This window comes from Magnolia sinica, chromosome 11 (assembly GCF_029962835.1).
Source record: "Magnolia sinica isolate HGM2019 chromosome 11, MsV1, whole genome shotgun sequence".
Classification (NCBI taxonomy): domain Eukaryota; kingdom Viridiplantae; phylum Streptophyta; class Magnoliopsida; order Magnoliales; family Magnoliaceae; genus Magnolia; species Magnolia sinica.
Genome location: NC_080583.1, coordinates 64,263,115 through 64,276,318, shown reverse-complemented (window position 1 = coordinate 64,276,318; position 13,204 = coordinate 64,263,115). Strand labels below are relative to the sequence as shown.

Genomic DNA, 13,204 nt, shown 5'->3' with positions numbered 1-13,204 from the left:
TGTCCAACAGGTTTACGACCCAACGACATGCATCCAATGTAAAAATAGGCCAATCCAATCATAAGTGAGTGACGCCCTAGAAAGAAACTGTTCACACACACACACACAAACAGAGAGAGAGAGAGAGAGAGAGAGAGAGAGAGAGAGAGAGAGAGAGAGAGAGAGAGAGAGAGAGAGACTCTTTGTATGTATATTCAATTGCAAAGATCAGATACAATAATGATACTCAGGTACAACCATAAATTTCAGATTTGCAATGGCCCCTCAGCAGGCTGGAGCCCTGAAGTCCTTGAAGACAGCAAAGACAATCGACGACTGAGCAACACTCAAAGGTATCGAACTGTCGACTTGGGTTGGTTTCAAATCAGGGATGTCGCCATTTTCTGTAAGCTCCAACGGTGACCCATTGAGCAGCATGGTGGTGCTCTTTAGATCACCATCTTTGGCAGTCAAATGGTACTCATCTCTTTGCCCACCTGCTACGGCTTGCACTGAAGCTTCCAATGGTGGGTATAAGTTCAGGTCGTTGGCCAGCGTAACGTTGAAGGATGTCGAGTTGGATAGATTAATCAGAAGCAGAGTAATTCCAGCAGCCTGAGAGAGAGAGAGAGAGAGAGAGAGAGAGAGAGAGAGAGAGAGAGAGAAATTAAATAAGAATATGTTCTTTAGTAAAAAGAATATTTAAAGAATATTCGAACTGGTCGTACATATCAGTTTCACTCTAGCAACATGTCTCTTGAAGAATTAAAATAAATAAATAAAAAGACTATTAGGCTTGTAATTGGATTACTTATAATTTGAGACAAAACAAAATGTCAAGATTCTAAAGGCCACTATAACATGTAAAGTGTGTAGGGCCTACAAAAAGATTTATAAGAAATTATAGGCATCTAAACAACATGTAGTTTCTTAACCTGTAAACCTTTTACAATGATTTTACAAACATCCAAACAACTAAATTAAAAAATTTCTTGTGAAACGTTTCATTACAAACATCTTCTTTTCCCCAGAAACAAAATAACTTCATTTTTAAAATCATCAATGAAGGAAATAAAGTCAATAAATACAAACAAATTTAAGAAAAAAGAAACAAAGAAAGAAAGTAAAACCACATTAAGTGGAAGATGATCGTACCCCATTTCTACGGCAATGAGCATATGCACGTAAGTACGGCGAGCCATTGTGATTGGTAGCAAGAACACCTTTCCCCATTAACCGGTGGAAAAGAAGAGCGCTGATAAACAGTGAAACAACTTAAAAAGATTTGTCGACGGTTCTTAATATAAAGATAAAAGATTACTGAAAATGTTGGTATTTCGGCTCTATAGTTTCAAAACTCACCTATAATAGTCTGGATTGGGTACCATTGTTGTGGTGTTGAGGAGACCGTAGTTTCCACCAATCAATGTCTGCCGGCAGAAAACTTTGTGGTTATACGTCGATGTCATACCAAGCTGATCCAAGAACCTGTTACAAACACAATGAATCAATCAGTCGATGGCTTATAGTCGGATTGATCTAAAGCTTAAGATACAGATGTATTGTTTAATGGGAAATATTTGTTGGGATGAGGTTATTGCTAGTTGGCTTTGCGCACCCCATGACCATTCTTAGCAGGCATGTATTATATGATCTTTTGATTTTGGGATGTACATTGTGTTGCTAGCATGTATACGTGTGTATGCATATGTTTCCTCTTATATATAAATTCTTAGTGGGTTATAAATGTTATGAAAGATTTTCCTCTGATTTTTATGGTGTCCTTTGTCAATTTTGACAATATTCCATTGGGTCCATTGGGTCCACATTGCTCGATGTAAATTACAATGCTAGGAGCCGAATTCAGACTCATGGCCATTACAATGAATTGATCTAGATGGTTCATTAGGTCCAGGCAACAGATGGGATGGTTCAGATTGTCTTAAGGAAGCAATTGTTTAGAGTCATAGGCAAGATGGTATCATCTTCTCATCATGGTCTTTTTGGGTGCCCATGAAGAGTGAGCTGGAATAAACGGACAGTCGAGAATGATTGATCATTCCCATGTATCCAAATGCAGTTCATAGAACTATAACTTAGTGCAATTTCACTAGAAACATAGTTTCACGGGTCATACTAGAAGAAGCATCATGGAAAACCAACATGAAAAAAGATGTATGAATAACATCTATGAGAAATAAAGAGAAAAGGTCCATCACCAGAAGCTATTAACGAAGGCGTGTGATACGAGTTTGCCTCCGCTGTTGTACGCACCACCGGACTCTGAAACCCAAGCCGACGACCATGGGCCAAACTCCTTAAGTGTGACCTCAAGGTCATTGTATGTCTGTACTATCTCATCGAGATGATATGGATCTTGCATCTTGTCGAGTAGAGTCGGATCAACACCTAAATGAAAGAATCCATAAACACCATTAATTTCACCATCTTACCATACATTAGCACATATATGCACCCATTTGATCAATTCATTGGGCGTCAATGAAAGCATCTTCTCTACACATGCATTCACAATTTACATGTTTATAAGAAATGCTGAAGACACCAATGCAAATAATCAGATGGGGTCCACTAAATTCAGAATTCAATGCAAAATCCTCACTGACCTGCACCAAGGTTGTAGATATGATGGCTCACTACATCGACGACGTTGGGCCCTGAGGCTAGAAGGAAGTCATCGAACCACTTTTTCTCAAAGAAACCTCCAGGGGCCATAATCTGTGGTTTTTTCCCAGAATTCCGATATAGCTCATCGACAAGTTTTCTAAGTACGATCATGTCCTCTCCATATTGATTAGGTTCTACCCTTGCAGCAATTCCGCCTCCACAGAGTTCATTTCCTGATAGGAAGTGTACCATATAAAAAATTAGAGAGAACTTAATTTTAAAAAATTAAGACATGAGCTTTTCAATTTAAGAGCTGAGATTGTGATTATGATTACCGAATTCCCATGAGTCGATCTTTTGCCCCTTTGAGAGGATGTACTGCATGAAAGCACGAGTGTTTGATGGGTTCCAATTGCCTATGTAAAGAGTATCTTTTGGATCTTGATTTGCCTTCTTTCTCCCAATGAGTGCATTCAATCCAAATGTTAGCACAGCTCTGCGCCCATTCAAACAGAACTGCTTAGTGACATCATAAAGTAACTGCCTTAAGAACTCTCTACTTAGATGCACTATTGAATTGAATTGCAAAATAAGAAAATGCACCAAAACTACTTTTTGGGTCATTTTTCCTTTGATTAAACTGTATACGTCATCACTTATCCATCCAAACACGACCAATCACTATACACTCCAGCATGTGTTGCTGAGAGAATAGGGTTCTTGGTCTCCCTCTACCATGGTTGTTTCTAATGACAAATGGAAAAATAAAAATAAAAATAAAATAAAAATAAAAAATAAAAAATTGAATTGACATTATCGTTCTAAATAATGTGGATATGATGAATTTGTTGTTTTTTGTTAGCACTACATTGAGGTTCTGTTTTAGGAGAATTCCTTGCCAGTAGTATTTACATATCAATCCGTCCAGCCAGATCACCCCACGAGTGAGAATGGGAAAACTCAAAATCAGTTGATCCAATCATCAGGTGAGTCACCTTTTGAATTTGATGTTTTTGGAGGTTATTCGTTGTTTCCTATGGTGTGGCCCATCTGATGCTTGGATTGGCTTGATTTTTATGTTGCGCCATTTTAATGGTAGGTGAGCCTGCTGGATGATTGGTTTCCATACAAACAGCATGGTGGGCCCCATATGAAGCTAGTTGCAAGAAATTTTCTATGATTGTTGTAGAGGAACCAACCTCCAGACTTTGGTTGAACATAATAGGCTACTTCCTCATTTGAATGCTAGTAATCATCACTAATCTTCATTCTTCCTCCTGATTAGATGGGAGGCATCGAGTTTGCAATTCAGTTTACTTGTGCATTTAGATGTATCATTCCAGACTATAAACGATCTCGATTCTAATCCGATTGAGAGACGGACACAACTAGAATTTCTTAATCCTTAAGACTCTGGATTCCCACAATTATAAATTACTAGAGCTGGCCTGATTATGGAAAATTTGAAAACTACCCTTATGGAACCAGACATCATTTAAGTCCCATTTGGGAGACCCAAAATCTAGTTCTAGTTCTAGTTCTAGTTTTAGTGTTTTTTTTTTCTTTTTCTTTTTCCAGCACAGTCAATCCACTTTGTAAGCAGAATCTAAATCGCAACTAAGGAAAGAATGGAAATGAGCCCTTGTTGTCTTGCCAAGGATTTGAATGTGCCGAGTTTACTTTAAAATAGCACTAGTATAGGATTTCAATGTAGAACTCTTGTGTAAGCTATAAATAAAATGGAAAGGTATATGGGGGAAACACAAATCTCTACAGATGTCCCACCTATTCTATATATTTTTGTCATTTTCAATAGAATTATATACAACCATTTTCCAAAATGTAGTCTCTTACGAATAAGACTACCAAAAGAGAGATACTTACCCTTGGCTTGAAAATAATTCATAGAGTGCATCCCATCTATCCATGTTAAGGCAACCATTGGAAAATCCAAACAAGCCACTTTCCTTCTTTTTGAAGTAATGGCATTTGCGAACGGTGCCATTCACATTGTACAGAATTTGGTCTTGCAATGAACCTCCCAGCCTAAGTCTCAATGAGTTGAAAGCTGAAATTTCAAATAGTAGAAATTTTCAAGAGCTTAAAACCATTACTAAAAAAAAATAATAATCAAACAATGCCCAACAAATATATATATATATATATATATATATATATATATATATATATATATATATATATATATATATATATATATATATATATATATATATATATAGGAAGAAAGAGAAATCCTTCTTTTCATACTGTTGAGTTCTGATTTAAGCAGTGAATTCCCCATCACCAACTAAGAAAATCCAATATCTTCACCCACTTACCCTTGATAGCCTTTGGAAGAATTGGGTTACTCAAATTCTGCAAAAAAAGAAAACAAACAAATCCAAGCTTATTTTTTAAACTTTAGACAAATGTCATAGATGCAACTAGTTTTAGATGAGAATTTCATGCGGTCACCTGTGTGTGGTCCCTTTATGGTGTGTGTATAAATCCAACCTATCTATCAGGGTTGTCCAATCATGAAAATCGGACACCCCAAAAAGCAGACTGATCCAACCATTAGGTGGGCCACACCACGTGTAACCATGGACAACCACCCATATTAAAGTTGGCTATTTATTTTCACTAGACCTATGTATGGGATGACTTGACTTGGCAAACACGATTCATTTGACTCATTCAAATCTGGTTCAGATTCGAGTGGGTGAGTCGATCCAAATCGAGTTTACTTCGTCCAATCCGAACTCAAACTGAGTCGAACTCGAGTCACCTTGTAACTCAACTCGACTAAACCTGAAATCCAACTCGGTATTGTCTTGACTCGATCCAAAACTCAACTCATACATATATATTAAAAGAGAACTCTGATATGAGGTTTCAGATCCGAGCTACCGTGTAGCTGATGGAGAGGCACTACACCAAAATCCCTATTTAGGAACGGTTTAAAAAGGTCCTATCCAGGCCATTCATCCCTTTTCTCATTTCATTTCACTACTCAAATCTCAAAAATGAGAAAAGTCCATAGCTCAAGTGGACCACACAAAATAAGAAACAGTGATAACGACAGACAACCGTTGTTGAAACCTTTCTAGGGGCCACCGTAATGTTTATTTACCATTTGGATGAAGTAAAAACACAAATATCAGCTTGATCTGAAACTTCTCCACTTCCTAAAAAGTTTTTAATGGCGAGTATTTAATCCCTACTTTGTGGTCCACTTAAGAATTGATTCTGCCTCATTTTCGGTATCATGACTTGAACTAATCTCAGAAAAGAAATGAACAGCGTGGATAAAACCCCTACATCATGGTGGGGGCCATAAAGGGCAAGAGTAGGTGGCATTCAGATTTTGTGTTCCAAATATGATTAGGTATGGATGATAACCCTTCCTAATTAGGTACCGTTTACATCCATTCCTAAACCAAAGAGTTAGCCGTTCCTAATTACCGATTATGGTGCAGTGAAGCTGCAATTCTGGCAGGTGAATATAAGGGCTTTGAGTGGTGATTTCAACTGGTGAATACCCGCGCGACCCAAGTCGGTGCTAACTCAACCCGACTTGATACTTGTGGTGAGACATCAGACAAGTCTAACAGATTGGCCCCATCACGAAGATCACCCATCACAAAAATAGGCGAGTCGAGTCATCATGAGGGCCACATGTATCTTCGAGCATAGGGGTGGTTGACCATTTTTTCTATGGTGTGGCCCACCTAATGATGGGATTAGCCTGATTTTATCTATAAGTAATCTTCATGATGTGTTGAACCTGTTGGACGTGCTGGATGTCATAAATACATGATATGGACTGTAAATTACACGCGACAGCATATGATCAATTTTCCAAAAAAAAAAAAACCACCTAAAAAGCTCAAGGACATATACAATGTGTGATCAGACTTTTGGGGTTGTTGATCATTGTTCTCTAAGGCGTGGCCCACCTGATGATGGGACTAGCCTGATTTTATCTCTTGGTGATCTTTATGATACGTTGAATCTGTTGGATGTGCTGGATTTCATAGATACATGATATGGGCCACACATTACCATGCAACCGCATATAATCAATATTTCAAATAAAATAACCACCCAAAAAGCCCAAATACACACGTCTTCAGACTTTTGGGGTTGTTGACCATTGTTCTCTAAGGTGTGGGCCACCTGATGATCAGACTAGCTTGATTTCATTTCTAGGTGATCTTTATGATGGGTTAAACCTGTTGGATGTTCTGGATGTCATAAACACATGATATGGGCCGCATGGGATCAATCTTTCAAATAAACTAACATAGTTTTGCGTACAACTTGCATTTGTACATGCATGGATTTGGATAGAAGGAATTGATGCACATACAACTTAAAAAATATTTTGATACATACCAGATTGAGGAGACCAGCTTGCTCCCAAGGACACATATCGTAATTGCACTTGCTAGGGGGCCACCAATCAAGGGTGGCACACACAAAAGTATCATCTGTCTTAGCAATGGTGGTCACACCTTTTACTGTAACAGTTATGTCATCTCCTATACTTGGAGGAAAATAACAGCACAGAAGGAGAGAGAGAAGGAAGCTCCTGCTAACCATCTCAATCTCTTCCAAAAGGTAAGACCCACATTGAAATTCAATCCAAGAAGGTCTTATAAAGACAGCCAAACCATCTAAATTAAGCAATTCTAACTAATTAGCTAATTTAATTAGAGAAGGATAAAGAATAAATGTCTAGAATTAGCAGTGTTGACTAGGCATCCGCCCTAATTCTATTGTTATGAAATTAATGTTAGGATCTTTCTAAAGACTCTCCTTTCCTACTTTACCGGTAAGACTTCTGTTTAGGCTTTTTTTTTTTAAAAATAAAATAAAATTTAATTATATAATATAGAGGAATTTCTCAAACTTTTAATTTGGATTTACTATCTAGAGTTTGGATCATCTACGTTGATGGTGGTAGCATATTAGGTGTTACCCTTACCGTGGGACCCACCTTGATGATGTTGTGTATATCCATGCCGTCCATCCGTTTCTCCATCCCATTTTAAGAAGAGATATAAAAATTATACAAATCCAATTATCAGGTGGTCCACACCACAAGAAACGGTGGTAGCTGAGTGCCTCACCATTAAAATTTCTAAATAGCCCATCTTAAGGTTTTGGTAACTTTTATTTGCAATCTGACTGGTTGATAATGTCAAGAAGATATGGATGAAGTGAAATACAAATATCCGCTTGATTCAAAACTTATGTGGCACACAAACAGTTTTAATAGTCATTAATCACTATTTCTAGTGATATGGTCCACCTTAGATTTGCATCTTTTCAAGGTTTTGGTAATGCGTCCTAAAATGAGATGAAAAAACAGATGAGCGGCATGTATGAATAGAAAATAGATCAAGGTGGGACCCACATGGTTAGGTAACAGCTAATCCGCTTCTTTGAAGTCCGACATGGATTTCCCACGGTGATGTTTGTGAGAAATCCACCCGTTCATACGTTTGTAAGCTCATTTTAAGACTTGAGATCAAAAGTGAGGAGGATCCAAACCCAAGTGGGCCGCACAAAAGGAAAAGGTGGGCACGGGAATTCCCACCGTTGAAACCTCCTTAGGGTCGACGGTGATGTTTACCTGCCATCCGTACCGTTCACAACGTCATTCGCACTGGGATGAACTGAAAACACAAATATTATCCTGATTCAAAAGTTCGTTCAATGTCTTATGATTTTCTCGAGGAATCCGTCCATCTTTGAAGTTCCATTGTCGATGTGGACGTTGTGTGGGAATCCCCTGATGATGTCATTCTTCATTAGTATTGGCATGTGAGACCAGGACGTTGCTTTTATCCATTTCATAAAGTAATCGACTGTCACGAGTACACATTTATGATTGTTAGATGACAGTGACTTTTACACTAGTATTGATATCCTACGTAGAGAATGGCCAGGGCGTTGTCCGGTTATAGAGTTTTAAAGCACACACATAGATCTACTGTGTGCACTCCTGACACTTGAAGTACTTTCTAACATGCAACAGTAATTTGTCTTCATCGAGCCACAAGATCTCTTTCATTATTATGTGTTTGCTTGTGGGCAGGCTATGATATTCTAGCATGGAATGCAGGCAAGGCATTGGCAACTTCTACATGACAGTCTTGACTTTAGGCTTTGTTGATAAGTTTTTGATCGAGCCCGGAAAGTTCTTCACATGGTGCAAGATTAGGTAGTTATTTTCCCAAGACAAGGATTCTCAATGTGCATTTCCATAGGAGTTTTGGGAGATCCCAGGTTCACAATTTTGAAGATTTCTAGGATGATACTGGCTTTTGATTTTGAACTTTCTGAGATGATCCTCTAGTTTGAGACTGGATTCATCATCTTCCACATCAGTGGCTTGGACAAAGCCCTTAAGTTCAAAGTCTAACTCCAGATCGAAATCATACTAGTTGACTTTGTACCTAAGTGCTTTGATAGTTAGACTTGGCACTTCATTGCTTGTAATATTTGAAAAGCAATTTTATTTTATTTTTTTACTTTTTTTTTTTGGTTTTTTAATTTTGAAAATATCTGGATTTCTTGGAATCTTGAAATATTTGGATTTGTTTGAAAACTTGAGATATTTGATTTTTTTTTTTGAAAACTTTGAATTATATGGGTTTTTTTAAATTTAAAATATCCGGTGTTTTGGGTTTTGGATCTTTTGACTTTTTTTTTTTTCCTAAAAATTTTAAGGTTCCTGAGTAATGATGGCAATGCAAACTAGGGGTTGCCTGATTCAGCTCAAGTACCAGAACATTATCTACTTCGACTTTTATTTTGCTGACATGGGGATTGCGAAACTGTTACTGCCTCGCACTCCCTCCCCTCAAGATGCAGGGCTAGCAGGATCAGTAGGCGAGCCCTCGCCATCGTGTCCAAGCGTCATTATAAATCTGGGACTAGGCTCCGAGTCAGTGTCGGACGTGGTTTCTCTTAATTCATCCCCGATGCATTGCAACTCATCGGGTTCCTTCAGCTTGGGTGGAACTGAAATTGTGGTCCATTCAATCAGAGGCAATTCCTGCCCCTTGACTGAGTCCTCTTCAAGTAGCTCAGTCAAGCTCAGTCCGCTCATTTGGTCCTCTAGGGTAGAATTTTTCTTACCATCGAGACAATTGATCCCTGTATTAATATGTCGGACAGATGTGCAGATGAAGGGATCCTTCTTTCCTCAATAACCTTGTCTTCCTCTTGTATTTCTACACATTGGTTTCTCCCTTAACTGATATTCCAAATTTCTCCTTGTCACATTCCATTAATCCTCAATGACTGGGGTCAAGTCTTAATATTCTAGCCGGTAGGAGAAGATTTGATGCTCAGCAGGATGGAAGACGTAATTTGATCCATTGTGACATGTAAGAGGAATGTAATTAGTAGTCTCAAACTTGAGACTATGGCATGTGATGCCCTCATCGGAGTATTGTACACCTATGGCTAAAATGTCGGGCTCCTTTCATCTGTCATTATTGTGTATAGATGGTGGGAACTTATGCCCTTGGTTGTTGACTGACGGCGCTGGCATGGATAGTAGTGCTAGTATTGCAGGTAAGTTGTGCCTCAAGTTCATTGGTGTCTGCAGGTTGTGCCCATGGTTGAATGATGCTGCTATAAGGAGGTTGTCCCCTAGATTGATTACTGGAGGGGGGAGGTTGTTCCCCTGGATGACTAGAGTGGGTGGGTTGTGCCCCTGGCTGAATGGAGTGGGCATGTTATGGCCCTAGTTGATTGATGCTGTGACGGGGAGATTGTCCCCTTGGTAGATTGTTGGAGGGGGAAGAGATTATCCCCCTAGATGATTGATATTGTGATAGGGAGATTATCCCTTAGTAGATTGTTGGAGGGGGAAGAGATTATCCCCTGGATGATTGATGTTGTGACGAGGAGATTGTCCCCTTTTGGACTTAGAATTTTGAAAACTAAACTCACTAGAGATGCCCCTTGCATATTTATGAGCGTAGAGATTAAACTGGCTGGGGGTGCCCCTTGTAAGATAAGGGGCTCTGAGATTGGACCATTCGTGGGTGCCCCTTGCAGGATGAGTGGCTTGAACTCTAAATGATAGTTGATGGCATGGATAAATTGGACTAGATGGAGATGAGGCTCTTCTTGGATAATATTGATGACACAGGTGCCCAATGACAGGCTGGATTGGGTTATTGTGAGTGCCATTTGCCAACTATGATTGTGACACTATGGATTCTATCTTGATTGTTGTTGCTATTGCAATTGTCCCTGTTAAGGGGTGAATAATGTGCCTATGGTAAAGGCGACCAGATTATCTTCTTCCATAGGATGGGGGACATGAATACTTTCATCACCATTCTCATATTCGGTAGGCATTCTTTCCACTATTGGCTATACTGGGGAGGCTTGATGGGGCCACCAAGGGGAGATCATTCCAACCCTTATTCCGAGTTCGAGTTGTTTCCCATCGCGGATGAGTTGGGTAAAGTTGGCATACGGATATGAGATAAGGTATCTAGAGATACTTGGGTTTACTGAGTGGATGATCATGGAAATTTGTTCCTCATCATCAATGGGTGTCTTTATTCTTGTGGTCATGGCCCACCACCGTCCAATGTAAGCTGATAATGACTTATCATCCTCTTGCCTTAAGGCAACAAGATCACCCTTTTGAGTGTTGAGTTAAGATTGTATGCAAAATGATTGACAAATGCTTGGGAAAGTTGTTCCCAAGTCTTGATTTGATGGTAGTCCAGTGACGTGTAACAATCTAACACGTTGCCTTTTAAAGACTTCTTAAACAATCGGATCAATGCTCCATTATTGCTTGTCGTGACATTAAGCTCTCCACGGAATGCTCTCAGGTAGCTCTACAGGACACCCCATACCATCATATTTTTTAAATTTTGGGGGTGGTCTATAATGCACCCCCTTCACTTATTTTTAGATTATTTTCATTATGCCAATAAAGGACATTTTTGTTATAGTAGAGAGCAAGAAACATTTTTAGTGCTACATCATCTAAGTGGAGGGGAATGTTTCAAATTCATTTGTCACGTTGAACAGTTGAATTGTGTTGGACCTATTCGACACTTAATTGTAATCTAATGCCTATCGAGTCCCTCTACCGACTTGGTTTCCTAGCTCTCAACTTAAAAATCCAAGCAAAACTTGAATACAACTCCACATAAATCCCATCAATGTGAGGCCTCACATTTGCAATAAGCCACTTGAATGGCCATATTTTAGCTTTGTTCATTGAAAGATTTCACAAACTAGAACATTTGTATCACCACCAATAATTTACAAGATATATGTCAATATCCTATTGGGACGATCATATGCATATTGTGTTACAGATTGAATTTGAAGCTTGGCTACCAGTAACATGTGGAAGGCATACCTTTAGACACATTTTAACTATCCACATAAGACATGTTGCATGTTAATACTTTCATTTTCCATCTCAATAATACATTTTTTTCACTAGTTATTACTCATTCTTCTTGCCCTTAGGTTTGTTAACTTTTAACCATTTAGGCCTATGTTGGTGAACATTATGGAGGGAATTTGCTGCTTTCATGTGCACATGAATCACGGTTCAGCATGCTGCATATTCACATTACTTCATCATGTTGAGCATGTTGCCTTATTAAGGCTTTGTATGACTTTTGAGTTTTGACTAAATATATCTTTTCTTCTTTTCTTATTGATAAACACACACACACACACACACACACACACACACACACACACACACATTGTTGATGCAGTAATCTGGTTGCCCCCCTTAGCCACTTGGGACCTACAAGATAAGATAGAGATGGAGACCCTGGCTACAGCAGGGGACCCTCCGATGCCAAAGTCAGATAGGCCAGCCAGGTCTAGTAGAATTTAACGTTGGACATCCAGACTCCTCTGGACATCAAGGTACATATATATATATACATATATATATATATATATATATATATATATATATATATATATATATATATATATATATATATATAGATAGATAGATAGATAGATAGATAGATAGGTTCCTTAATGGTGGTGTTGAGTATGGCAATGAATCTGCTACCCGATATCGTCTCATATTATGATTCTAATTCTAAGGATGTGCGATCATTCCTCTGAGATTTTTGGCGAAGATCTAGGGGAGGATCTTCTCGTAGGTTCCTAGGTGGTGGATGATCAACTAAGTCGGAACTTAAGGCCAAGCTTGAGCTTGAACTCAGATAGGTTAAAGTCAAGATCGAGGTCGGTGTTGAGGTCGACAGATCGAAGTTGAGGCCGAGGTTAGACAAACCAAAGTTGAGGTCGAGGTCTGTCGGGGCTGAGACTATGGTCGAGGTTGGTTGAATCTAGGTCAACTTTGAGGTCTAGTGAATCACAGTCCAACAAGCCTTTTAATGAAAGTTGTGCTCTCATCCTGCATTAGTCTGGTCAGTTCATTTTCACCCATAACAGTAGATCCCCATACTTTCGAGCGTTCTTCAGGTGCTTGGGAAATAAGTTATCATGGGCCGACTTATGCCTGGCATCGAGTAGGTTGGGAGATCGAGAGGTCAGACCATCTTGA

At 39.0% G+C, this 13,204-nt stretch overlaps 1 protein-coding gene across 1 annotated transcript; it reads right to left on the bottom strand.

The window, feature by feature from the left end:
- Window positions 1–264: 264 nt before the first annotated feature.
- Window positions 265–7,212, bottom strand: LOC131218132 (heparanase-like protein 2). The gene is made up of 9 exons (XM_058212813.1): window positions 7,006–7,212; window positions 4,947–4,983; window positions 4,492–4,675; window positions 2,943–3,103; window positions 2,607–2,840; window positions 2,199–2,388; window positions 1,342–1,467; window positions 1,135–1,234; window positions 265–594 (listed from the first exon to the last, which is right to left on the bottom strand). Exons 1-9 carry the CDS (start codon window positions 7,210–7,212, stop codon window positions 265–267), a joined length of 1,569 nt encoding a protein of 522 aa, XP_058068796.1.
- Window positions 7,213–13,204: the final 5,992 nt, after the last annotated feature.